This window comes from Setaria italica, chromosome III, assembly GCF_000263155.2.
Source record: "Setaria italica strain Yugu1 chromosome III, Setaria_italica_v2.0, whole genome shotgun sequence".
NCBI classification, from domain to species: Eukaryota; Viridiplantae; Streptophyta; class Magnoliopsida; order Poales; family Poaceae; genus Setaria; species Setaria italica.
In genome coordinates, this window is record NC_028452.1 from 23,996,418 (window position 1) to 24,023,940 (window position 27,523).

Genomic DNA, 27,523 nt, shown 5'->3' on the forward strand with positions numbered 1-27,523 from the left:
GTTGCAGCGGCATCCCACAGAAGGTGTCCGACTACCCTCGAGCACATCCCTATTTTGTATGGCACCTTCGAGTTGTCGAGCTAAAGGAGCTGCAGAACCTTTGTAGCTACTATTATGTTGACTTCGCTAGGACGGAGTATGTGATACCAAGGCTATCGGATTGCCTGTCGTGTTGTTGTTTCGCTAGAGCTGCCAACTGTCTAGTGTATCTAGTTTGCGGCATGGCGCGAGTGATGAGATCAATGGAAGCAATGGTGGCGAGAGGCGTACAGTGTTACTGCATTTAGACTACTTCGAAGGTGTTGTCTAGATTCATGATCGGAAGCCTCTCTACCAGCCGGCGGCGATGATCCGCTCTTGCTGCGTTCCTTGCTCGTCGCCAGGTTCTCTGAGCTTCGGTCTCCTCCCTGACGACGTTGGCAGTGAGTTCATCCAGCAAAACATCATCTGGGTGACGCTCGTGTCGAGGATTCTTCTCCAGTTGCTCAGCATCCTCCGTATCTAGCCCTGTGATAAGGGCAAAGAGTTCTTTGTCTGGAGAGTGGCTTCTGGAACTTGAGGTGATGACTTCTGTAGAGCTGTTGCCTTCACGGATAGGAGACAAGGGTGCTCCCTCCTGGTATGGGAGAATGTCGAGGTAGGCGATGAAGTGTGACTTGTTGTCCTATGTGAGAGCCGGTGGCCTGATGCCAGGCCAGTAGATAAATCTACCTTGAAAAGTCGAAGTGATCACCAGGCCCTACTGCGGACCTGATAATGGCGTCTCCTCTTTGGACTCCGAGTAGTGATCTTAGTCGTGGTCCTCAATCGCACCCGAGTTGGATTGCAATCTGGACAAGGTTGCTTGATGGGTGACATCCATGTTACGGAGTCCAAACGGGAATTGGCTTAAAGTTTGACTGGATTTGCACGATGGCTGGAAAGCCGACTCGTGAGAAACAATCCGAGTAGATGTAGAGCCCGAGTAGATTGAAAAATTCGTTGAATCTCTCGACGAAATCCTCCAAAGGTTGGATATGAAGGTTGATGTTGTAGAGCTTCTCCTCCGGGGTCTCTACGATTTGGCGGTGGAAACCTCCAGCGCCGTGTGCAACATAGACCCAGGAGCCGAAAACGAACATCTCGCCTACTTCAAACGCGACTGCGGGCTTGATTATGACTCGGCCCATCGAACTTGCAAGGGGATTTTTAGCGACTTCCCCTACCTGGCGCACCAGCTGTCGGTGTTTAAACCCGGCAACCTACCAAGGAGAGTACCCAAGGTAGAGTTTTGGTTGGTAGGTTTCGCCGAAATCAAAAACTTGATGGTGTATGTAGGCACGCAATTTAGACAGGTTCGGACCGTTGGATCGTGTAATACCCTACGTCCTGTGTGTTATTTGCTTATATTCAATTGAACTTGTTTGGAGGGGGTCCTTACCCGTCCTTATACATTGGAGGAGCAGGATTACAGGCTGGTTGTTTTACCAGATTACTAGTCGGATTCGACTAGAGAGTCCTACTCTAACTGCTACGAGTAGTCTCCGAGTCCTCGACTAGTTCCTGCCCTCCATGTAGACTACGCCGTCCTACACCGTAGTCCCCATGTGTGACACGTCTCAGTGTACAACCCTACATATGGATCTATCCAAGCCTTCTGATAGGCGCATAGGTGTATGTATGACATGGTGGGGCTCCACATGTTTCGGAGATGGAAAGAGGAGAGGGAATCTGTTGCGTGACTTCTCCTAATATCCTAAAATTGTGAAAGATGATTTCCTATAGCTAAGGGAAAAAAATGGGAACTACTGGAGTTGCTTTAAAGTCTAAAAGCACCCTTCCCTCTTCTTGTTGTCACTTGTTGAGCCATCATCATTGCTTGAATTCTTCTCCTCATTTATTAGGGTCCCATCTCTTTGTGACGGGGAAGCTAGGAAGGTGGAAGAGGATGAGGTGAGGTAAGTGATTCCACTTCTACGTGTAAATGACGTCACTTAAGAAACATCTTTGCAATTTATGAGGGGACTAAATTCCACAGCATTGATAACTTAGGGGCTGAAGTTTTTCGGTTTTGCAACTTCAGAACCAGACTTGGAATTCAGAAATAGTTGGAGGAAAAAATAAAACTTTCGTAAATGTATTTCTTGGGAGAAATAAATGTTATTATATTAAGAACTTGCATATTCCAAAAACCATACAGGCCCAGAGATCTCAGGTGTCAATGTATAACTGGAGGAGGAAAAATAGCGTGTATTTGAAAGAGTAGAAGGCAGCAGCATACGTTGAGAGTTGTGGCAGGCTATCAGAGTGATCCGACAGGATTTTAAAATAAACAAGCTTACTTCATTACATAGTTCCAGCAGTGACTAAATCTGGTAACGACTAGCAAGCGAACACATCCGTGGATGGAATGATTAGTTTGATTTAAAAAGTAATAAATCAGGGTTAAAAAAGGAGTCTCCGAAATCTAGCATGAGAATCTTCCAAGCAACAAAGTGTTCGATTCGAGATCATTTCCTTTTACTAGGTATCCGGTCAACACAGGTCACCCCTACGCTGCAACGCGGCGACCGAGCTTCCTTCCGCGCGCTTCATCCGTGACATCGTCTTCCTCGTGGTTGTCGGTGGTGGCTCTCGCCGCTACTAGTAGAGAACTGATCTTCCATCCAACCTTTTTTAATCTCGGTTAATATTGGACCCGTGACTAAATTAGCTTTAGTCCTAGGTCAAAAATATGCCACCGAAGGCCGGGAAGAGTTTGAGTACCGGTTGTAAATACCAACCGGGACTAAAGTCCCCCTTTAGTCCCGGTTGTAACGGCTCCAAAAAAATCCCACCGACGCTCGCCTCTTCTGTCCCAATTAGAATTTCCAACCGGGACAAAACAACGCTCATCCCGTAGGTGCCTCCCACCTTATCCTCTCCCGCCTCTCTCCTCTCCACCCGAAGCAGAGCTGCCACCTTATCCTCTCCACTCTCCTCTCCTCTCCACCACCCGAAGCTTCTTCCTCTCCTCCTCTCTCCTCTCCATCCGAAGTAGAGCTGCCCCCCCCCCTTCTGCTGCCCCTTCCCTTCCCCCTTTGCTCACCCCTCACTGGCAGTGAGGAGCGGCAGCGGGGCGAGGGTAGGGCGAGCGGTGGGCGCGAGCAGGGCGAGTGGCGACGGGTGGAGGCGGGTGGCGGGCGGCCAGGCGTGGGCGGAGCGGAGGCGGGTGGCAGCGAGCGGACGAGCGGCGTGCGGGCGGAGGCGGAGTGGCGGCGGGTGGTGGCGGGCGGAGCCGAAGCGGTAGTGGCGAACGGCGGGCGGTGGCCGGCTGGCCGGCGCGCCCAGTGCATGGCCTAATTTTTTTATTTGTTTAACCTTTTTAGTCCCAGTTGGTTTTACCAACCGGGTCTAAAGGGGGTCTTTAGTCCCGGATGATTCACCCGGGACTAAAGAACCCCCCTTTCGTCTCGAAAATTTTATCCAGGATGGATTTCGGTAGATTTGAGCCCTACCAATCTGGACTAATGCCCCGTTTTCCACCAGTGCGCCCTGACCACGGCAGGACATCTCGCGCCGACGGCGCCACTGGTACCCTGCTTCTTCACGGCACATCCCTGTTGACGCAAAAACCCAGTGCTTCAGGTTTCAGCGTCGTGCAACACACGAGGACCTGGCAGATCTACTTCACTCTAGTGTAGGCTCCAAATCAGCTGCGTGCCAGTCAATTTGACCTTAAAATTGGTAAGGTAAACATTAAATTCCTGAGACGATCGGCTGTAAAGCCTTTCGAACTCATGGGTAGACGTTCTTGGAATAAACACCACAACAAATAGATAATGAATGTAAAATATGCAGTGTAAGAAAATAAAACAATCATGGCATGTGAGTGAAAGAGGAATGTGAGTCATGAAGCTCATCGGCAAAAGAAATTTATTCGCGTAGAACATTATGGCCACATAGGGTCGGGACAATTTGTATAAGAAAAACTATAATGCACATCTGAGCAAATTGAAGCAAGATGTGAAAATGTTAGGGCATGTTATGCAAATTTAAAATCTTGAGCAGAGATATGCGATACGTGTAAGAGGCTACTCTATGTAAACCTGACATATGAGCAAAAACATGCAAAGAGAAACCATGAGAAAGCATGTCGTGCTATGCGACAAAACACTATGATTAAAATATATTTCTAAAAATATGTTTATTTTCAAAATTCTAAAGCGTGGTGTGAGATTGAGAATATGTAATTTTTTGTTTTATTTTATCTAATTATGTCTACACAAGTTATGATTTTATAGTGTAATTATATCATCTGATATTAATCTCCACGGCTCCACCCGTAGTAATGCACGAGCATGTTTGCTAGTTAATATATAATAAGATAAAGCAAAACCAAACATACTCCTGGATTACGTATGGCATCATTTTTTACCCCCTGTTCCTGTGGTTGGTAGGGTCTTTGTTTCAATGTGTAAAATAAAGTCGATCCGTGATTCACTTGAGTCTCTCTCTGTACAACATGTGTTAGTAAATTCATTAATATCAGCTCATACGGATATCTTGTTGACCTCAGCCCCAGAAGCAATAATTGGGCCGGGGGTAGGCCTAACTCTGGCATTGTGGCACTGCCAAATACTTATAGTCAAGTATTAGCAGAGTCAGAGATGCAGGCCGCTTAAAAAAATATCAAATACTCCAACAATCCCAAATTAGTATTGGTTTTGGGTTGTTTAGATATATATAACTTTTACTATATATCTACATATAATATATATCTAAGTATCTTTTTACATAATATATATCTAGGTGCATATAAAGGGAGAGCTCAATGTCACTTTTTGCAAACAAATGGTAACATGAGAGAGAGAGACTGATAACAACACCAGCGGTAATAGTGGCGGATACTGCTCAAGGAGAATTTTCTTTCAGAAGAGAGATATTCTCTGCTTTTCGGAAGCATGAAAAGAGTTTTCACTAGTAGAGAACTGACTTTCGATCCGCCCCCTTTTATCCCGGTTTAAAAGTGCCCGGGACAAAAGGGGGTGCGCCGGGGTGTGGAAATTTGGAGGGGAGCATTAGTCCCGGTTGGTAATTGCAACCGGGACTAAAGGCCCCCCTTTAGTCCCGGTTGCAACGGCTAGCTGGGGGGCGTCGGTGGCGGGACCCTTTTATCCCGGTTGGTGCCTCCAACCGGGATAAAAGGGACACCCTTTTATCCCGGTTGGATCCTCCAACCGGGATAAACTTCCAACCGGGACAAAAGGTGTTTCCTTTTGTCTCGGTTGGAGTTTTTAACCGGGATAAAAACTCATCCCCCACTATATCCCGAGACAGAGACTTTCTTCTTCCTCCAGCCCGAGCAGTCCAGCACATTGATAGAGAGCTGAGCTTCACCTACTCTCCGGTGGTGCCCAAGCAAGGGAGGTGCTGCCCGAAGTTTTTTCCCTCATTTTCGTGGGAATTTGACTCAGCCAACAAGTGCTGCGAAGGTTTGCTACTTCATCCTTGTGTTATGCTTTGATTTATGCTTTGGAGATGGAAAGATTATTTGCTACAATGTGATGATGAAGTAGAAAAATGGAGAGGTATTTTGAGCTAGAATGTGAGGGAGATTGATGTGTCATATATAGTATGCATTATTTCAGTGGTTTAAAAATGATGCTACCTTGTCTAGACGGTTTATCTTATCAAATTCAATATGGTTTTTTAAATCCATATACTTGTTGAACTTGCATACCGTGTTCATTTCTGCGACGATGTTCTCCGCCGAGTAGCAACGTATGTCAAGAAGGAGGTTCGATTCTACGAGAAAGAGTGGATACGGACATCGTGACCGTGTCCCCTTTTCCGTAGCATCTAACCTCTTTCATGACGAAGTGCGGTGCCGCCCAGCTGAGGACATCCTCGCGAAATGAACACGGTCTTCAAGTTCAACAACTTCTGTAGTGGTAAGGAAAGAATTTTTGTACATAGATGACTTCTGCTACTTGTTGAACTTGCATACCGTGTTCATCTCTCCGAGGATTTTTTCCGCCGAGCAGCAACGTATGTCAAAAAGGAGGTTCGATTCTACGAGAAAGAGTGAATACGGACATCGTGACCGTGTCCCCTTTTCCGTAGCATCTAACCTATTTCATGACGAATACTGGTGCCGCCCAGTTGAGGACATCCTCGCGAGATGATCACGATCTTCAGGTTGAACAACTTATGCAGTGTTTGGGACTTTAATTTAAATATGTGTATTTGGATCTTCATGTTGTTGTATTGTACCATGTTGTTTGGATCTTTAATTGATTTTCACGCGTAATCCATTGTCAAGTGTAATCCATTTTCATGCGTAATACGATGCAGATGGACCGGCAATGGATGTATAATGCAGACAGGCGGAGCAAGGTGTTTATTGATGGCTTGCATTATTTTCTCGAAGTGGCAAAAGCGAACAAGCCAGAGAATGGGTTCGTATGTTGTCCATGCTTCCAATGCAATAACAGGAAGGAGTATTCAAAGGATTCCTGGGGGACTATTCACAGCCACTTGTTTAAATACGGTTTCATGCCTAACTATTTGGTTTGGACCAAGCACGGTGAACTAGGGGTTGTAATGGAAGATGGCGAGGAGGAGGAGGAAGATGACACCATTCCGGACTGGGTTGCAGGCCAAGCTTTTGCAGGTACTACAATGGGCGAGGCTGATGAAGATGAGTTTGCAGAAAATGACCCTACTGATGACCTTGGTCAGGTGATACGAGATGCATACAGAGATTGCGAAACTGAGAAGGAAGCAGCAAAGTTGCAGCGCATGATAGATGATCACCAAAAATTGTTGTACCCAGGGTGCCAGCAGGGCCATAAAAAACTAGGTACGACACTAGAATTTGTGCAATGGAAGGCAAAAAATGGTGTGTTCGATAAGTCATTTCAGGGGATGTTGAACATTGTCAAGAAGATTCTCCCCGAGAATAATGAATTACCGTCCACAACATATGAAGCTAAACAGATTATTTGCCCTCTCGGATTGGATGTTCAGAAGATACACGCATGCCCTAATGACTGTATCCTCTATCGTGGTGATGAATACGAGAAATTGGATGCTTGTCCCGTCTGCGAAGCCCTGCGGTATAAGATCAGGCGAGATGATCCTGGTGATGTCGAGGGGCAGTCTCCCAAGAAGAGAGTTCCCGCGAAGGTGATGTGGTATTTCCCTATAATACCACGCTTGAAGCGCTTGTTCAGGAACAAGGCGAATGCTAAGTTGATGCGATGGCACAAAGAAGACCGTAAGGAAGATGAGATGCTGAGACACCCCGCAGATGGGGCACAGTGGAGATCAATTGATAGAACATTCCCAGACTTTGAAAGTGAAGCAAGGAACATAAGGTTTGGTTTAAGCACTGATGGATTCAATCCATTCGGTGAATTGAGTAGTGGTCATAGTACTTGGCCTGTGACCCTTTGTATGTTCAACCTTCCTCCTTGGCTGTGCATGAAGCGGAAGTTCATTATGATGCCGGCGCTTATCCAAGGCCCAAAACAACCCGGCAACGACATTGACGTGTACCTAAGGCCGTTGGTTGATGACCTTTTACAGCTCTGGAAGGAAGAAGGTGTACGTGTGTGGGATGAGGATAGACAAGAGATCTTTAATCTACGAGCACTGTTGTTCGTAACCATCAACGATTGGCCTGCATTGAGTAACCTTTCAGGACAGACAAATAAGGGATATCGGGCATGCACCCACTATTTAGACGACACAGACAGCATGTACTTGAAGCACTGTAAGAAGGTCGTCTATATGGGTCATCGTCGATTTCTCCCTGCTCACCACCAGCTGAGAAAGAGCGGGATGCATTTCAAAGGGACGCCAGACCATCGTAAAAAACCTGCACACCGTAATGGAAAGCGTGTGTTCGAGATGATGAAGGATGTATATGTAGTCTTCGGAAAGGGACTTGGTAGCCAACCTGTTCCGAACGACGATAACGGACATGCACCCATGTGGAAGAAAAAGTCAATATTTTGGGAGCTACCTTATTGGGAAATCCTAGAGGTTCGCAACGCAATAGACGTTATGCACCTGACGAAGAATCTTTGCGTGAACGTGCTAGGCTTCATGGGTGTTTATGGAACCTCAAAAGATACATTGGAAGCACGACAGGACCTGAAAGCCATGGGGCAACGAGATGACCTACATCCGGAAAAGAGAGATAATGGACAGCACTACTTACGTCCTGCCAGTTACACTCTCAGCAAGGAGGAGAAGGATAGCATGTTTGAATGCTTGAATAGTATGAAGGTCCCGTCTGGGTACTCCTCGAATATAAAGGGAATAATAAATATGAAACAAAAGAAGTTTACAAATCTCAAGGCTCATGACTGCCACATGTTGATGACCCAGTTGCTTCCGGTTGCACTGAGGGGTATTCTACCAGAAAATGTCCGGTTGCCGCTCGTAAAGCTATGCGCGTTTCTCAATGCGATTTCGCAGAAGGCAATCGATCCATCCAAGCTATCAAAGCTATAGAACGATGTGGTGCAATGTCTTGTCAGTTTTGAGTTGTTATTTCCACCATCCTTCTTCAATATTATGACGCACTTACTGGTTCACCTAGTAAAAGAGATTGGTATTCTCGGACCTGTATACTTGCACAATATGTGGCCTTTCGAGAGGTTCATGGCAGTCCTAAAAAACTATGTTCGTAATCGTGCCCGTCCAGAAGGAAGCATCGCCAGGGGATATGGAACAGAGGAGGTGATCGAGTTTTGTGTTGATTTTATTGATTCAATTGACTCGATTGGGGTTCCAACTTCACGCCACTAGGGGAGGCTCCGAGGAATGGGCACCCTTGGAAGGAAATCAAGTTTGAGCAATGATATTGATTTGTTCGACAAGGCACACTACACTGTTCTACAACAGTCATCCTTTGTGTCTCCGTATATCGAGCAGCACAGGCAGATGGTAGCTTCCAAAAACCCGACCAAATCCGATGCTTGGCTTACCCGTCATCACATGGAAACTTTTCCCTCCTGTTTGCGCCAACAACTTATGGGTAACTCTGAGATTCACCCACAGCTTGCCTGGTTAGCCAGGGGACCTGCTACCACAATCGTCAAATTCCAAGGCTATGAGATAAATGGTTACACATTTTACACGAGAGCCCAGGACCAGAAAAGCACGAACCAGAATAGTGGTGTCCGCATAGATGCCATGGACAGAAATAATAGCAATGAGTCGTATTATGGTTTCATACAGGAGATATGGGAACTCGAATACGGACCGCTGTACATCCCTCTATTTCTTTGCAATTGGGTGAAGCTAACTGCCGTCACCAAAGATCAGTACGGAATGACAATAGTAGATCTGAGCAAGACTGGATACAGTGATGACCCATTCGTACTTGCCAATGATGTGCATCAGGTGTTCTATGTGAAGGACATGTGCAGCAAACCCAAGAGGAATCCAGAAGAGACATGGGAGCCAAAGTGCCACATAGTTCTTCCAGGTAAAAGAAAAATTGTGGGAGTCGAGGATAAAACAGACCAATCAGATGATTATGATCAGTTTGATGGCATGCCTCCATTCGCCGTTGAAGTTGATCCAAGCATCCTGCTATCCAAAGAAGAGGCTCCGTACTTACGCCGCGATCATGATCAAGGAACTTTCGTGAAGAAGAAATTTTACAACGTTGTATTGTAATGCGTTAAATGTACATGACCTTTGTGTATTAATTGATACAATTTGTAATTTACCCTATGTATGATTTCATGTGTTATTAAATTTGTTAGGTGAAGATTTTTTAGATATACATGAACATTGTTAACCACATACTAACATGGATTTTTCTGCGCATTCAAATAATTTAATTGAATAATTTCTTGATCACAGCAATGCAGTAAAATAAATATTTTACAGGCTAAATGAGTTGGTATAGAATTAATGATTACTTCATACTTATTGTCAATTTACTCGTTAATTAAATATATTTTTGCATGTACAAAATCTGTGAAGGTTTTGTTTTTCATCCTGAAATGCAGTGAAAAGGTAAAATAAAATCCATTTCCAAAAAATAGGCGGGAGAAGAAAAATAGGAAAAAAGACCTTTTGTCTCGGGTGCTAACAGCAACCGGGACAAAAGGCCCCCCTTTTATCCCGGTTGCAATGTACGTTTCGTCTCCCACCCGAACGTACCCTTTTATCTCGGTTGCAGTTGGCAACCGGGATAAAAGGCCCCCCCCCTTTTATCCCGGTCGGTGACGGGACCCGGGATAAAAGGCTCTTTTGTCCCAGGTCCCGTCACCAACCGGGATAAAGGGGGGGTTAAAAGGCACTGTACTCCCTTCTACCCCCCGCCAGTTCCACACTTAGCGAAAATTTCGCAAGTCCCGCGCTCTCCGCCGTCGCCGCCCGTCCGCCTCCCTCGCCGGCCGCCGTCGTCGTCGTCCCCCATTGCGCTGTCGACGTCCCGCATTGCGCCATCGTCGTCCCCCGGCCGGCCCTCCTCGATCCCCTCCTCGTCCGTCGACAGGCCCAGCCCCCGGCCACCTCGTCGCCGGCTGCATCCTCGTCGCCCCTCGTCACCGGCTCCATCCTCGTCGCCCCTCGTCGCCGACCCTTGTAGTCGCCGTCGTCGTCTTCGCCTCGGCCGCCGTCGTCCCGCCGTCGTCGTCTTCATCCTCGTCGCCGCCCCGGCCGCCGCTATCCCGCGCGCCGCCCGGCCGCCGCCGTCCCGCCGCCCCGGCCGCCGCCGTCCCGCCGCCCCGGCCGCCGCCCCGCGCGCGAGAGGTCTGTCGCGCCGGCCGGCAGCGCCGGGAGAGGGTTTTCTTTTAATTTTATTTTATTTTTAGATAGAATTGTAATTTTGTTAAGTTAGATTTTTAGATTTCTAAATTTGATAAGTTAGATTTTTAGATTTCTAGTTAGTTTGTTAAGTTAGATTTCTAGTTAGCTTGTTAAGTTAGAGTTGATACACAGATCGCCGAGTAGCCGTCGTGATCGCCGCCGTTCCGCCGAGTAGCCACCGTGATCGTCGCCTTGTTGCCGCCGTGATCGCCGCCGAGTAGCCGCCGTGATCGCCGTCGTCCCGCCGCCCATCACAACCTAGTAGGCAACCTAGTAGGCACCGCTCGTGGTTCCGGTGAACCGCCTCCGCCGTACCGTCGCCCTGACCGCCGCCGTCCCGCCTCCGCCGCCCTTATCGTCGCCGTAGAAATTCGTCGAAATTCGTCAAAATTCGTAGAAATTCGTAGAAATTTGTAGAAATTCATAGAAATTCGTAAAAATTTGTAGAAATTCATAGAAAATTCGTAGAAATTTGTCAAAATTCGTAGAAATTCGTCAAAATTCATAGAAATTTGTAGAAATTCGTAGAAATTCGTAGAAATTCATAGAAATTTGTAGAAATTTGTCAAAATTCATAGAAAATTGTATAAATTGTATAAATTCATAAAAATTCATAGAAATTCATAGAAATTCATAGAAATTCGTAGAAATTCATAGAAATTTGTAGAAATTTGTCAAAATTCATAGAAAATTGTATAAATTCATAGAAATTCATAGAAATTCATAGAAATTCATAGAAATTCATAGAAATTCATAGAAATTCATAGAAATTTGTAGAAATTCATAGAAATTTGTAGAAATTTGTCAAAATTCATAGAAATTTGTAGAAATTCGTCAAAATTCATAGAAATTTGTATAAATATTCCGGACTTTGTACGATTCATGTTATTTTATGATTTCATTATATACATGTATGATTCCGAACTTTGTAGGACTTTGTACAAATTTGTATTAAGACGATTCCTATGACTGTCATGTATGATTCCATGTATGTTTCCATCAATAGTTGAAATGGCAGACGATGAGACCGCAAGGTATATCATGGAGCAGATAATCGCTGGTGATGGTAGTGGTGACAACGTTCCACTATCATACACGGATGAAGAGGGCACCCAGGCGGACATGTTCCTCAACATGTCCGCCGATGGGAATGAAGAGCAACAGCCGCAGCAACAACTTGCCGTGGCGGAAGGTTCCGGCGAGGTATATACAACCATTCTTGTATTGTTTCACGCCACCGCTACTACTACGTACTAATTAACGAATCTTGAACTGTTAGCCCTCCGGATCGACACAAGGGCAGAAGACCCGAGGTCGTACAAAGGTGATGGAAGGGAGGCTTGTCATCACCGAAGTTACAGAAGAGGGCAGGCCGGTTGCTCCCGAGAAAGTAGCAAAGAAGTACGTTAGTCAAATCAGGGCAATCGTCCGGGACAACGTGCCTATCAGCATCAGAGAATGGAAGGGCAGAAGCGATAATCCGTACGCCCTTCCAGAGACAGAAAAGAATATGCTGTGGGAAGACATGAAGAGACATTTCACATTCCCCGAAGGATATAGCGAGAAGGATGTCAAAGCGTGGACGCTTAAGAAGATGGCTACTCAATTCCAGACATTCAAGAAGATGCTGGACACCCACTACATCAAGAAGGGCAAAACTCCAGACTTCAATGCGTGGCCAAAGTTGAGGGACCACTGGGATGCATTTGTTGAATACAAGAGGAGTGAAGAAGGTGTGAAAAAGATCACGACCAACGTTGGAAATGCTAGTCAGAAGGGCTACCACCATCATTTGGGGCGAGGTGGGTATGGCTCAGCAATTCCCAAGTGGAGGAAGATGGAACAAGATCTGATTGAACGGGGAATCATACCTGCAACTATTGAATGGCCCGAACGATCAAAGAACTGTTACTACGCTCATGGAGACTCCCTAAGCCAAGAGGATGGGACGCTGATTTTCAATGACACAATACGTGAGAAGGCCGAACATCTCATGAAGAACATTGAAGATTCCAAGGCTGGGAGGTTGAGGGTGGACCGAGAAAATGATGAGCTCACATTGGCCCTCGGTAATCCAGAGCACCCAGGACGTTGCCGGGGGTTCGGGGTGGTTCCGTGGAAGTTCGCTTTCCGAGATGCCAGCGCCTCTTACAGAAGCCGGAAGCGAAGAAAGGAACAGATGGAGGAGAGCTGGCGGCAGATGCTAGAACAAAGAATGATGGATGAAATCAATCGGCGGGTGGCCGACGTAGTTGCGGAGTTGGCGCAATCTGGAGCAATGCCGAATCCTCACACCGCCAGCCCTTCTCAACACCTCGGGAGCAGTTGTGCTTCTACAGGGGTCCCCGATGCGCAGACGCCCAGGTTACCCGTGGAGGAGCAACGGTTCCCCGTGGATGCCATCACGCAACGGACCTCATGTGAGCTGCATGCACCGGTCGGCAACCTCACTATTAAGGTATACTTATACATAATATTTATGCAATCTTGTCAATTGATCCAGGCCTCGAGATCGGAGTTCAACTTGTTTACTTCTGCTATATGTACAGGTAGCGTACAGGAGTGCGTTACCAACGCTGGCAGGGCAGAGCAGTCATGGCATGGACATTCCAACAGGCTACGCCAGCGTCTGCGTCGAGCAAATAGTAGATGCCCAGTATGAAGCCCTAGAGCTCGACTTCCCGGGAGGCGACGGGGAAAAGACATTGGCAGATGCGCTTCATGGGATCATTCTATGGAAGAAACGCTACATCATTTTTCCCCGCACGGAGCCATCTCCTCAGACCTCAAGACCGCTCCCCATAGATCCCGAGCAGCGACCTTCTCCTCATACCTCGAGACCGGCATCTCCTGCTCCAGGACCGTCTCTTCCATCTATATCAAGGTCTCCATCTCCACCACATCCTGGTGCTGGGAGTGACGACGACAATAACAACACCCCTCCCCGATCACCGTCGCCGGCACCAAGAGCGGCCCCCTCGAAGGAACCTGTAGCGCCACTCAAGAAGTCACGAGCACCGCCTCCCAAGCAAAGACAGCAGAGAAAGAAGAAAACAAAGGTCGACCCTGAAGTGGCTTGCAAGGAACGCTTTGAGGCAATGTCTCATGCGGAACAGTGGGCAGAAATCCAACGAGAGGCCAGTGAGTGGTTTAAGAAACAAGCCGAATTAAAAAAGGCAAGGGAGATGGAGCCACCGCCAGTAAGTCGGCGAGATTTAAACTTTTTTATCAGGATGGAGGAAGGAGCCAAGAAAAGGATACCACTCTTGTCAAACTATGAACGGGCTCTAGTAAAGGCTGATGAAAAGGATAAAAGAAAAGGAAAATCATCCTCCAGCGGTCCAGTCCCCGACCTCAGCCATTTATCAAAAAAAGATGTTCAACGGGTAAAAGCAATGCCCTTGGATCAACAAGCAAATATATTGAAGTTCATGGAAGAAACATGTCTGGGACTTGATGAATGCATAGGGCAAGTCGAGACGCCAACTGCACCGCCCCCTGAGCCGAGATGGCCTTATGAGCTAGGCAAACCTCTAGTAAAGCCTTCAATGGTACGGAAGCTATCAACAAAGATGTACGAATTCCATCAATGGTACATGATGGCATCCGCCGACTCGAGGGAGATGATCGGCATGAAGGTAAAACCGATAGATTTTCACGGTGAAGGGGAGAAAGTGCTGTGGCTAGACTTCAAGGATATATACGAAGTATACCATCATGATGCCCTGGACGTCTCTCTGATCAGCGCTTGGATTCTGTAAGTGTCCGTTTATTATCTCTACATGTAAATTTTGGCGTGCGTCACCGTACTAACTTCATTTTCCATTTCATGTAGGATGCTAATTCAGACATGCCACCGAGAGGCGTACCTACATGTAGGCTTCATGGATCCATCTGTAGTTAACCAACAACAGATACAATTAGCGCCGGAAAAAACCTTTGCGGAAATATACAATTTCCTACACAAACAAACATTCAAGGATTTCATACTACTTCCATACAACTTCAAGTAAGTGTGTGTATACCGTCTACTTTCGATGTCTTTTTCCTTATCTCTACATGTTAGTTAGCTCTAATATGCATGAACATTTTACGCACGCAGCTTCCACTGGATCCTTATTATAATTGAGCCTGAAAGAAGCCACGTCACTGTCTTTGATTCGTTAAGGAAAGATCCGGTGGACTACCAAGAATTGCAAGACATGCTAGGCTTGTAATAATTCTGAACCTTTATCTCTATGCAAAAATTTATTTCCTAAATTTTATCCCTGTTACACTATGTCATTCATTATTCTAATCCGCAGCGCATGGAAACAATTCATAAGGACACACAAAGGTCCATTCAAAGAAAATCTTACATGGAACACAGACTTCCCGGTACGTATGAAGTCTGCACATTTATTACATTGTATAACACGAATAGTTCATAACTTATTTTTTTCCGCACTGAAGTGCTTAAGACAGGAACCCGGGAATAATCTATGTGGCTACTACATCTGTGAGCACATGCACAGTTTTTTGGGACCCAAGGGACCGAAGATGACGCCGCACAACTTTAAAGTACGTAAAATAAATATATTACTAGTTAATTATTTTCTAGCTCCTTATATGTATTTGTTCATGTAACATTCACAAATTTCCAAATTATAGATGTTAAATATTCAACAAGGACTCTTGAAGGAAGAAAGAGTAGCGGCAATATGTGAAGGTCTCATTGGATTCATAATGGACGAGGTGGTAAATCCAAGAGGAGAATTTTATTACGATGGACGACAATTAGACACTCCGATCAGCAACACCACGACGGGAAGATCGTAGGAAGATACTTTGATTTATTTGTATATATAATACGCGCTAATTATGATCGATTTGTACTAAGCTAGTTGAATTGTGTATAAGGATTATGTATATATATAGTAATTGTATAATTACAAATCCCATTCGTTTAAATACTAGTTGATTTCGTTCTAAAAAAATCTCAACTACAAGGTTAACAAATTAAAAGGGCCGCGGTACTACTATACGTATACGTGATGCATGCATGAAAAATTCAGGCGTCACGGCAGTGCCATGCAAGCGCCATTTAGTCCCGGTTGGAATTGAGCCGGGACTAAAGGGCCCTTTAGTCCCGGTTGGGAAATCCAACCGGGAGACCCCCCTTTTGTCCCGGTTGGTTTATCCCGGATGGATATCCGAGAGATATGCACCCTACTAACCGGGACTAGAGGTCAATTCTCTACCAGTGTTTCTCGAGGAGGAGACTATGAACTTTCCTCCTTTTGTTTTCACCGCTTTTTCTCCTCCTCACTGAATGTGAGTGAAAGAGGACGAATTTGATTGCTGTGTCAAGTAATAATAACCGCCCTCAAAATCACGCGGCCGACGCAACGGTGTGTGCGTCATCCTGCCGGTCCCTATGGTCGCCGCGCAGCGGGTCGGTGATGGCCTGATGGGCACAGCAAGGAAGCGACGGTCACCCCTCCAATAAATTACCAGCGGCGGTATTCTTGCGCTTACGTCAGGCGACGGCGACGTCGCGCGGACGGGGACGAGACGACGAAACGGAGCAGTAGAGAACAACCTCCGCGCGTACGCAGTTGCTGCGATGGCGTCAGCGCGGTGGCGTCACGGCGCACGCGCGCGGCGGACCGGTGGCCACGCGTCCACGGGTCACCCGCCGTGCGCCCGGCCGCGGGTCGCCGTCGTCGTTGAGCCACAGGCAGCCGGCGGACCAAGTGGCCGTACGGCGGCGTCCTCCCCGGCGTGGCACGCCCGTGAGGCGACAAGGTGACCGGTGGCCGGTGGCTGGTGGTCCGCGCCGGAGCGGCCCGTTGCAGCTTTCTCTCGCGTAGCACGCTGCACTCGTGGTGTCCTGTGCATGTGTCACGGTCGCACGGGCGATACCAGGGACGGTGCGACGCGGCAAAACACTGGTGGTCCATGACTCCACGGCACCAATCCATATATGGGCCGCCATGGGGCTGGGATTCGGCTCGGTTTCCCTCCGTTTCGGCCGGTGACCTATTATTTGGCCATGTTGTGCTCAAGTCTCTCTGATGAAAATCGACCGATCGGGGTCCCCTCTTGATGGAAACGTATGTGTGAACGCGCCGGACCAAGAGCAGCAATGGTCTTTTTTCACTACCAAGAGCAGCAAAAGAATCAGGGCTAGAGCAAAGTTATGTGTGATGTAAGTTCACGTTCAATTGTCGATTCCCGCATTCCGTGAGTTCTGACGCGCTAGAACGAAGGTAATATTCAGGGGGCGGAGCTGGGATTGGTGATTGGGTTGTAGCACTGGTCCTGCCTGCTTACAATGTCCCCAGTGCTCCCGTCAAGTAACACTTCATAATCAATGGCTCAGCAAAGGACTGACACACACCATTTCCCAATATATTTTCCTTCTGCTAGGGACTTAAGGAGTAGTGTTGGTAGGAATTTTAAAACTAAAAAGATGCCATCTTTTATTACAAGTTTCTTTTCCACTAGTAGACTGGCCTGTGTATCTGGTGAAAAATGGCAAAAGCGACTTAAAAAACATCAACCCAAATTAAATTAAAGCCCATAAGTGCTTATCCGTTGGCATCGCTCCCATATGTGATATGTGTTTATCCTTTGGCATCGCTGGTTTCTGTCTCCAACCAGTTGGGCGGACCATCGACACGCTGTATCGAAGCTTGACGTAAAAAAAAACGGAACCCCCATAACAGAAGTACTGGAGCCACTAATAACCCATGGAAAGCAGAAAAGTAAGCATCCTGAACCCCAAAACCAAAAGCTCAAATGGCCGGCGGTCAACTGTTATCGGGCCAACACCCATTAACTCATGAGGCAAGTCCAAAAAAATGATGCAACTATATATTAGTCCCCGACTATGAAAAGTTGAACAAAACATATACCATGTGAGGACAGTGAGGTGTGTCATATAATCCATTAAAGGAAACCATGGTATCACAAAATTGGCTAGAGGACACAAAAGGGTCTTAGGATCATCTCCTAATGGCATCATGTAAAATAAATTCAAAAAACATGCTACCTAAGATGTCACCAAAATTATACTTTCAATTACCATGTTACTAGCTAGTAGATTTTGAAGGACATTTCCCTTCCTCCTCGCCGCCGGAGGTTGCAAAAGGAAAACGAGACACATGTAAGGTGGTAATGGATCATAGCCCTTATACCTACTTTATAATCCACCGCAAGCCTAATATTAAATAATATTAGTTCAAAAGTAAATAGTATTTTAGCACGATTTTTATTAAACCCAATCCTTAAAATTGTTAGACTAAATTATTAGCCCCTTATACCACCCCTAGACATATGAAAGGTTGTGCGGTGGAGATCATGGGATTGGCAGACGAGTTAGGTATATTTGCAATTATCATAAAAATAGTATTGCGAGTGAGCTGGCTTCAAAATCCCATGTTTTTTCTTTTGAAAATGACGACCATGTTTGCTGTTGGGGAAATACTCCTTTTCCATCTTTCTTTTTTTTATTGCGATGTTTATAATGTTTTTCTTGAGTGATGCACGAAAGAACAACGGCAGCCGCACTTACTTACTGCAGATAAACAGGACAAGGCTGCTAATGTGTCCGTACGTGACACTAAAATCTTATATATAATTATACATGGCAGAGTTTAATGACAACACATGATACATGTTCCCTAAAACACAATTAACATCATCATCATAAACACGAAATCCGTGCAGTCGGACCCCGCAGCTGGACTATCTACTGCCTGGACCGTCAACTACCAACACACCCGCGCGGCGCGCCTTGTGCTGCGGCCGGCGGCGACCTTTTGCCTCCACGACCTCGCCGTTCTCCTGCTCCTCGGCGCCGCCGTCCGTCGTCTCCCTCCGCACCGCCGGCGGCCACCCCGCACAGCAGCTGCTCTCCCTCTTCGCCACCTTCAGGTCGCAGCACGGGGCGTCGGACTGGACCTCCTCGAGCTCGAAGTCCTCCATCCTGAACGCCGGCCGCCACGGCGGCTCGGCCTCCCGCGCCCGCTTCCTCCCCGACGCCGTGGCCGTGGCGCCGGTGCCGAGCATGCCCCTCATGGCCCGGATGTTGTCCAGGAGCGCGTAGAACCTCTCCACCTGCGCGTCGTCGTCGTCGCCACCGCGGACGCCGGCGCTCGTCTTCACGGTGGCCGCCGCGTCGCTGGGCAAGGACGGTTCCACCGCCTGCTGCGCGGCCGACGGGAGCGCGTCGGCGTCGGCGGCCGGCGGGACCTTCTTGCTGCTGAGTGGCGTTGCATCCATCGCGCTTAGATATTTGGGTCGATAATTGATGCGTAAGAGAGACCGAGGGGGAGGGAAGTGGAAGGAAAGGCAGTGGAGAAGGACGCCGTAGGCAGGGTGCTCTTAAATAGAGGGCCATTCCGAGGTTGAAGTTTTTTCGTTACTAAAAGCTGATTAATTAAACGTGTCTCATACTCACAAGTCACAACTTGACCATTCAGACTTTTTTGTAGTCTTTTGTTTTTGTTGCAGATTTAAAATTGCCTACGAGTACGTTTTGAATTATTTTTATATGAAGTGTGGATATATCGGACTCTCCCACACCTGCGTCACGCTCAGAAGTCTGAAAAGACTTGGTCCAATCAAATAAGGCATATATAGTACTTTTGGTAAGATAAGCTCTTTAAAAGTATATTTCAATTCAATTATTAATTTCTGTTACAGGTATTGTTAATCTACAAATTCTTTAAAGAAATTTGAATATGCTAAACATGTATGCTAAACATGACAACAATATGACCAATGGTTGATAAAGATATAAAGCTTGAATTATCCTTAAAAAAATAGAAAGCACCTTACACTAAAAGCAAGGAGCACATTTTAGCAAAAAACTAAACAAGACGATCGAGCGAGCTATCTAAACTAAACTATGTATGCATAATATTCGTACTTTGAAGTGTAATTGTGCTTTTGAAGGCAAAATCAAAAAGTTGAGAAATGAGGGCAAAATCACTATTACACTTCAAAGCAGGAGTATAAACACAAATACTCCTATTCGTAACTAGGATGTAATACCGACAAAATATGAGCACACGCATGACATACAGCCTAGGAATTTGAATTCCAAGGGCATATGATTTTGATCCTTGGCAACCTCGCGAACCACGATCCAATGTAAATCGGTGAGTAGAAACGAGGTCAGGTTGGTCCTAATAATGTACTTCTTCACAGTACGGTTTTTAAAATCTTCTTAAGTTGACATGGGCTTAGTCAAAATATACACATTGAGCCATTGAGCGTCTACTTTAAACCAAGACTGGCACACCGGTCTTCCAAGAACAGCAGTACGCCGGCAGAGAAATGCGTTTACTTTCTCCCGTTGAGTAGGACGCCAGGGGTCGGTCGCCTTTGTTTACCAAATATCCGAGGCTGCCTGCCTGCCTGCACTGTGCGGTCTCTGCTGTCAGGTACTGAGGTCTTACCCTTTTTTAACCGGGCCTGACGAAACTGCCCTTCCGCCAGCACTGCCCACGCGACGGTCGCTCCACGGGTCGGGGGTAGAGTGGGCAGAGCACCACGAGAATCCGTCCAAGTCCCGACGTGCGCACTGGTTGCTGGCCTCCCGGGCCTCGACGGGTGGGAAAGGCGCCGGTCCTCGTCGCGGGTGACGTCGCAGCCGTGACGCCAGCCGGGGTGGTGTCACGGGGCTCACGGCACCCGGAACCGGAAGGCACACGGGTCGCCTTGCTCCTGGCCGCCGAATATTCGGGTCATTGGAGGACCGGGCGGTCGCCGTGACACGGTTATAATAGCTCGCCGTGGCACGGCGGCGCATGCGGTGCAGCTTGGCGCCGATCAGTCGGTGGGCGGACATTGTCGGTCACACGGGGCCACGGAGGCACTGGGGCAGGGCCATCTGCCCATGTCATGTCCACCCGTCGGCTTGGTCGTGCAGCCAGGCAGATCGCTCGCTCGCCCGTGCTACAATATGGCGCGTAAATGTTGGAACGAGATGAGATCACATTCGTGCGCTCACATCGGTATAGTTTTTCCGATGTTACTGGCGCTCGGACATCGGATAATTCCGTTGGTCCATCGTAATATCAAAAATAATAAATATTTGTAACATAGAAAATCACTATTTGCAACATCAAAAAACATGTTGAAAAAATTTTATTAGCTGTCTGTTGATGATGAGGAAAAAAATTCGCTGCAACATGGAACATTCAAATCTCTCGTTGAAAATGTAACATCCAAATAAAACATTACAATATGTGTGTGACATATGCAACATCGCAACATCTAAGGCCTGGTTTGGTTCCATTTGCTTATTTTTAAGCAAGTGTCATATCAATGTTTAGATACTAATTAGAAGTATTAAACGTAGACTATTTACAAAATCCATTACATAAGTGGAGGCTAAACGGCGAGACGAATCTATTAAACCTAATTAGTCCATGATTTGACAATGTGTTGCTACAGTAAACATTTGCTAATGATGAATTAATTAGGCTTAATAGATTTATCTCGCCGTTTAGCCTCCATCTGTGTAATGGGTTTTGTAAACAGTCTACGTTTAATACTCCTAACTAATATCTAAATATTGATGTGACACTTGCTTAAAAATAAGCAAAGGGAACCAAACGCCCCCTAAATCTACTTTACAACATCCACATGAAACACTAGGGGTGTTTGGTTCCCTTTGCTTATTTTTAGCACGTGTCATATTGAATGTTTAGATATTAGTTAGGAGTATTAAACGTAGACTGTTTACAAAACCCATTACACAGATGGAGGCTAAACGGCGAGATAAATCTATTAAGCCTAATTAATTCATCATTAGCAAATGTTTACTGTAGCAACACATTGTTAAATCATGGACTAATTAGGCTTAAAAGATTCGTCTCACCGTTTAGCCTCCACTTATGTAATGGATTTTTATAAATAGTCTACGTTTAATACTCCTAATTAGTATCTAAATATTTAATGTGACGGGTGTTAAAAATAAGACAGAGTAATCAAACCAGGCCTAACATTTTTCTCAAACATGAAACACTTCAAACGTACGCTACCTTCCGTCCGATCCCGCGCACTATCCTCGCTCGCCCGTCCCTCCGCCTCGCGCAACCTGCGCCGCCTCCTTCCGCGCTCCGCTCCGTCCGATTGCCTACGAACCGTCCCCTCGCGCGCCCTGCTCCTCTCCCTGCGCCGCCGCCCTGGTCGTCTCCCTGCGCCGCCGCCACCACCCGCTCTCCTCGCTCGCCCGGCGCCGCCGCCGCTCTCCTCCTCTCCTCGCACGCCCGGCGCCGCCGCCCTCCGAGCCGTCCCTCCGCCTCGCGCGCCCTGCTCCTCTCCCTGCGAAGGGGCAATGGCGGGTCGGGGAACCTCAATCCCCGGGCGAAGGGGCCATGCCCGACGCCTACGAGTAGTGGAGGGTGGAGCTTGGGAGATGAGGAAGGCGTGGATGGCAGCGATTTGAAGGGGACGGTCGGAGGTGCTTGGATTTGACCGGCGAAGTTGTCTGGGTCGAGCTCGTTTCGGTCTGTGTTCACAGGAAGAAGATGCAGGAAGAAAGAAAAGAAAGGGAGACAAAGGGAGACTGAGGCCCGGCCAGCTCTTGGCTTGGGGAGGGGCGACGCGAGGCCAGGCGTGTGGAGGCTGTAGAAGTTGCTTGGGGGTACTGGGTAATTATGCTGTGCTTATTGGCTTATTGTTACCTCTTAAGCTCTATTTCAAGTTCTCGATTAGCAAGATTGTTACCCCCGGTCGCGCAGGAGCTCGGGCGGCGTCCGTTGAGCTCGGCGGCAGGGGATGCGGCGGCCGAGCTGAGGGGCGCGCGGGAGGACGTCAAGCAGCTGCTCAAGACCACTTCCTGCCATCCCATTCTGGTACGGTATTTCTCCTCCTGCAAATTCCTAGGCTCCATATGGGTTGAGCAGACAAGAATTCCTAGGCTCCACGGTAGGGGGCATCTCCCCCTCCGGTCGCGGTTTTTTTTTGGGTTGAGCAGACAAGTGATTGTGTTCGGCTTGATGGAAATCTGCATCTGTACAAAAGTTAAGTTTTTTTTTTCTCACGTTTCGTGCAATTGATGAACCAATACTGCGTCCTTTTGTTTTGGGTAAGGAACGGACTCGTGCGATTTAGTTGGCAGATGTACTGGTCTGTTTATGCTAGATCAATTTTGATCTTTGTGCTTTGTGTGCACTATTTTTTGCATCTTCTCGATTCAGCATTAGATGATTCAGCCTTTGAGTTGCCTAGATACGAGTATGGCTTTTGTGATGTTTTATCGTTTGGTTCAGGTTCGATTGGGTTGGCATGATGCTGGTACCTATGACAAGAACATTGCTGAGTGGCCCAAGTGCGGTGGAGCTAATGGTAGCTTGAGATTTGAAATTGAGTTAAAGCACGGGGCTAATGCTGGTAGTGCTTCTCCTCCATTAATCATCTGTAGCTTCATGATGAATTGCCATTCTTATATTTAGTTCTGCGACAGGTCTTGTGAATGCTTCTAAGCTGATCCAACCGATCAAGGACAAGTTTTCAGGTGTCACATATGCAGATCTCTTTCAGCTTGCGAGTGCCACAGCCATTGAGGTCTGTTATTGTACTTCAGCTTTAAGTGAGATGATTGTTGGAAAATGCTTCTTGTTAATAATGACTGGATGTTTTGATTTCTTTCATTTCAGGAAGCTGGTGGCCCCAAAATTCCCATGATCTATGGAAGGATTGACATTACTGCCCCTGAACAATGCCCACCAGAGGGGAGGCTTCCTGGTTAGTGACTACTAACATTAAGATTTGGAACCTTACTCGCCATTTTAGTTCCTTGAGACTTGAGTGGCACCGTACAGGGAGCTTTCGGCTAAAACATAACCTTATTAAATATTACTGGATTTAAGCTCTTGTTACCAGACTTGTTTACTTGGTTAGTTGCTTATGAAAGCTTAAAGTCTCAGTGTACTGGTAGCTTTCAATATATTATTATGACGTGAGTTAATATTCATGTCACAGAAAATGAATTTAGCATTTCAACATAAATTTGCACACAAAGAATTAACTGACATATTTACTCCATTCAACGTTTACAACAACAACATCACCAACACCAACAATACTTCCCTGCCAACTTTTAATGACAGTCTTGTCCTGTGTCATCACAACTTAGCATTTTTTTTATCTTGCATTTTTGATATAAAGTCTACAAGACAGCACATATAGAATTTTGCCTGTGTTGGAGTTCTAAGTATTTGTCTGTATATGGTTCTAATATAGCTACCTTGGTTGAAAAAGAAACTCCTGGGGAAGCCATGCATTTTTTTACTACATCTTGATTGGCCTCAGATTTCTACTTACATGCTTAAGCTCATGTAATACATTGCGATGGATTTGCAGTTGAAAATAGATGGATCCGGTTGAAAGAAACAGTGCTAGAGCTCCGTTTCGAGATCTGCCAAATAACACCAATCAAGGTAGAAAATATATTGTTTGATAGCTGATCTGCTATGCTGCGTCTGTGTTTGTGGTAGGACACGAACAGTACTGTCACAGCCTCACGGGCTGCTCTGCTTTGCTCTGCTGTTTATATAGCAAGGCAGCTTTGTGTGAATTTGAGATTGATAAATTAGCATCAGGTATGTTTGTGCTGCCCCATTGAAGGTTGGGGTATGTGTATGGCGTGGCTTCGCCGCGCGCCTTAATCGCCTAGGCGTCTGGAAGGGCGTGTGTTGCCACGCCTCGCCTTACCGCCTTAATAACCATGGGTGGGACTCAATATTCCAACATCTGCGGGCACTTCTTTTCTTTGGTTATTAATGCTGTTGTTTTGGGGGTCATGAAGTAATAAGTTTAGTGCATCTACACTGCTATTAATTTGCATTGTCTAGAATCAGAGTACAATTGGATGCTGCCTTGGACCTACAGAATACATGTTCCCTTTGTGGGTACAGCCTCTAATTAAATCCACATATGACATTGGGATTGCTAGTAGGATATAGCTAATTGTTAACCAATAAAAAAAGTGTCATGATATAGGTAATTGTTAATGGGAGCGTTGCTTTTTTCTGGTTATGCTATACTGAGAAGCCGGATTAATTCCCTCAGCATTTAAGATTATATTCTGCATGGCGCTGACAATAATGCACTTATCTTGTGGATTCAGGGGAGGTCACATCCAATGCCTATCATCTAGAATATGCAGTTCAAATAGAGTGTCTCTGTCTGCAATTCTGCAGTTCCTTTAAATGGTGTTCCTTTTAATATTTGTGCTTATTTTAACATTATTATTATCTTATTGAATGCTTCATTTATTACAATATAAATGTTTTGTTACAATCTAAATAGTTCTGCCAGAAATGTAGATTGCCTGACAATTTTCCATTTTTCTCATATGGTTTTTGTGGCTGATTTTTGTTCCATTTTGTGGTTGAACCTGCAGTTGACAATTTCAATGGCAAGTAGACCAGTTGCAGTCGCAACAGAGCTGAAGAACATGGAGTTTGAATATCACTGCCACATGGTCTAGCTTCCTGCTCTTTGGTAAGATGATGCTTGATTCTTATAAAAAAATGCAGTCCACTGCTTTCTTTATTTTGTTTCTTTTTGCCATTGCGTTCTTCCTCTATTGCTTTGATATCATCAGCTAAACCTCGAATCAGGTATACAGACTTGTCAGCTTTGATTAAAAAAGAACAATTTAGCTAAAAGCCTGAAATGTTCCTGTCACATGGCTATTTGATGCTAAAGTCTTTTACTCATAAGTCAAGTGAATATGTAGTTACAGAACAAGTATGCTTGAGCAATAGAAAGCAAGTTGAATGCAGTTACTTTTGTCTTTATTGTTGATTAATTTAGTCATGAATAAGAATAAACAATAGTTTGCAGCTTATGGGAAATTCTCACATGACATTTGGAACTATAGTATACTATTGTTGCAGAAAACATATATCAGAGCTGCAGCTTAGGATGTAAGCCGGCAATGTGGAAATTGGATAGCTTAACCACATATCTATTCCTCATGGAGAAAGCTCAAACCCTGGTGAGTTCATGTTATCTCTTCTGGGAGAGGGCAGTGGATGCCGATTCCTAATGTTTCTCTCGATATTTCTAAGTACTCCAATGTCTTTGTAGGCATGTCACAAGGCTCTCTTAAAATGGTCAATGATCCACTGCCAGTACAAAAAGGATCCTGTATAACAGTAAATGATCTATAATTTTCAGATAAAGTTTTCAAGTATCTGACTTGGCCAAATATCCACAAATGCATTGATGATAACTGAAGTTTTTATTATTATAAAAACAGCTGCAGTTCTAATGGTCTTTATTTGATTATTATAAATGATACAACTCATTTCAACTCCTCTTGATTTGACTGCAGAAAGATTTGCTGACAGACTTAAGTTTTCGTGTACCAACTTCGAATGCTCAATTCACTGGGGATGGAGCATTGTAATTCAGCTCAGGTGAACTGCTAAGATAAAATTAGATGTCAAAACTCATGTTTCAATTGTTTGCAAAATTTCATATTGTTCACTGTAGGAATATACACTTTTGTTTATTTGTATACATTTTCCTCAACTTTTAGCAAGTTTGATAATTGATGAAATTTGTATATGTACACACTATGCTATCTTACAAAGTTACTTTTTTCAACAGAGCTGTGATTTGCTAAGTTAAGTATTACTGTGAATGTTGTGTTGGTAGTAAATGATAATTGAAATGTGACATTCGTAAGCTCCAGTCTTTATACAAACTACAATTTGTACTTCTATGTTAAGGCAAAATGAATGCTTTCATTAAGACATGTCAAATATTTCATACGATGAAAATGATACTTATGGAGGTAATTTGATTTTGCCTGTAGCAACGTACGGGTGCTGCCAGCTCACCACCACCCCTGCGCATGCCCTCGCGCAGTCCTCGCCGCCGCTCCGCCACCGCCTCTTGCGGCTGCACCAGCCCTCGGTGCACGGCGCCGCACACGCCTGCTCCTCCTCCCTCGCGCCCACGGCCAGGATGACGCTGCGCCTCCCGCGCGCCTGTGTTGGCGCCCGTCGTTGCGACAAGTGCCAAAGCTGCCGGTGCGGCGTGCTGCTCCTCGCACCACCACGCCGCACCTGCGCTCGGGTGGGTGCGCCGCCGCCTATGCTCCCACTGCAGACGATGAAGAAGCTGTTACTCCCACTGCAGACGATGAAGAAGCTGTTAAAAAATGATGCTTTGAAATGTTGAATTAGGTTTAGAAAAATATTGAATCGAGTTTTCCAAAATGTTGAACTAGGTTGCATGAAATGTTGAACTAGGTTGCATGAAATGTTGAACGTGATATTTTTTCAAAGTGTTGACCTTTTACTAATGTTGAATCTACTCTTTTGAGATGTTGATTTTAGTTTTAAAAAATATTGAATCTAATAAGTTAAAATGTTGAGTTAATTTCCTATTTTGGTTCTAATAAACCTTAAAGTTGCTACTCTTATCCAGCTTCCACCAGGTAGGAGTCCTGTTGGCAAAAATCTAGCAGAGTCCGTCACCGTCGTAGCATGTAGCAACAAGCCGCAAGTGCCCCACAGTTTGACAGCGTTCTTGTCGCGAAGCTCCCCATGTCAATCAGAGCCAGGCAAGTGTTCCAAAGTCCAGCGCTGTGAAGCATTACAAAATATAAAGTTAAAATTCCTTTATTTATAAGTTTAGCGCGTATCTACACCATATGCCCACACAATCAAGACTAATCTCGCCTAAATGTTTGCATATGTAC

At 45.9% G+C, this 27,523-nt stretch overlaps 2 protein-coding genes across 2 annotated transcripts; one reads left to right on the forward strand and one right to left on the reverse strand.

The window, feature by feature from the left end:
- Nucleotides 1–18,379: 18,379 nt before the first annotated feature.
- Nucleotides 18,380–19,158, reverse strand: LOC101760935 (NRR repressor homolog 1). The gene has a single exon (XM_004962241.3). The coding sequence runs from the start codon at nt 19,066–19,068 to the stop codon at nt 18,532–18,534; it is 537 nt and encodes a 178-aa protein (XP_004962298.1). The 5' UTR covers nt 19,069–19,158; the 3' UTR covers nt 18,380–18,531.
- Nucleotides 19,159–22,135: 2,977 nt separating this feature from the next.
- LOC101761338 (probable L-ascorbate peroxidase 6, chloroplastic/mitochondrial) lies at nt 22,136–27,144 on the forward strand. Its single transcript, XM_022825259.1, has 10 exons — nt 22,136–22,142; nt 22,372–22,451; nt 22,542–22,655; nt 23,073–23,193; nt 23,267–23,367; nt 23,460–23,547; nt 24,166–24,242; nt 25,208–25,807; nt 25,900–26,231; nt 26,633–27,144. Exons 1-8 carry the CDS (start codon nt 22,136–22,138, stop codon nt 25,292–25,294), a joined length of 675 nt encoding a protein of 224 aa, XP_022680994.1. The 3' UTR covers nt 25,295–25,807; nt 25,900–26,231; nt 26,633–27,144.
- Nucleotides 27,145–27,523: the final 379 nt, after the last annotated feature.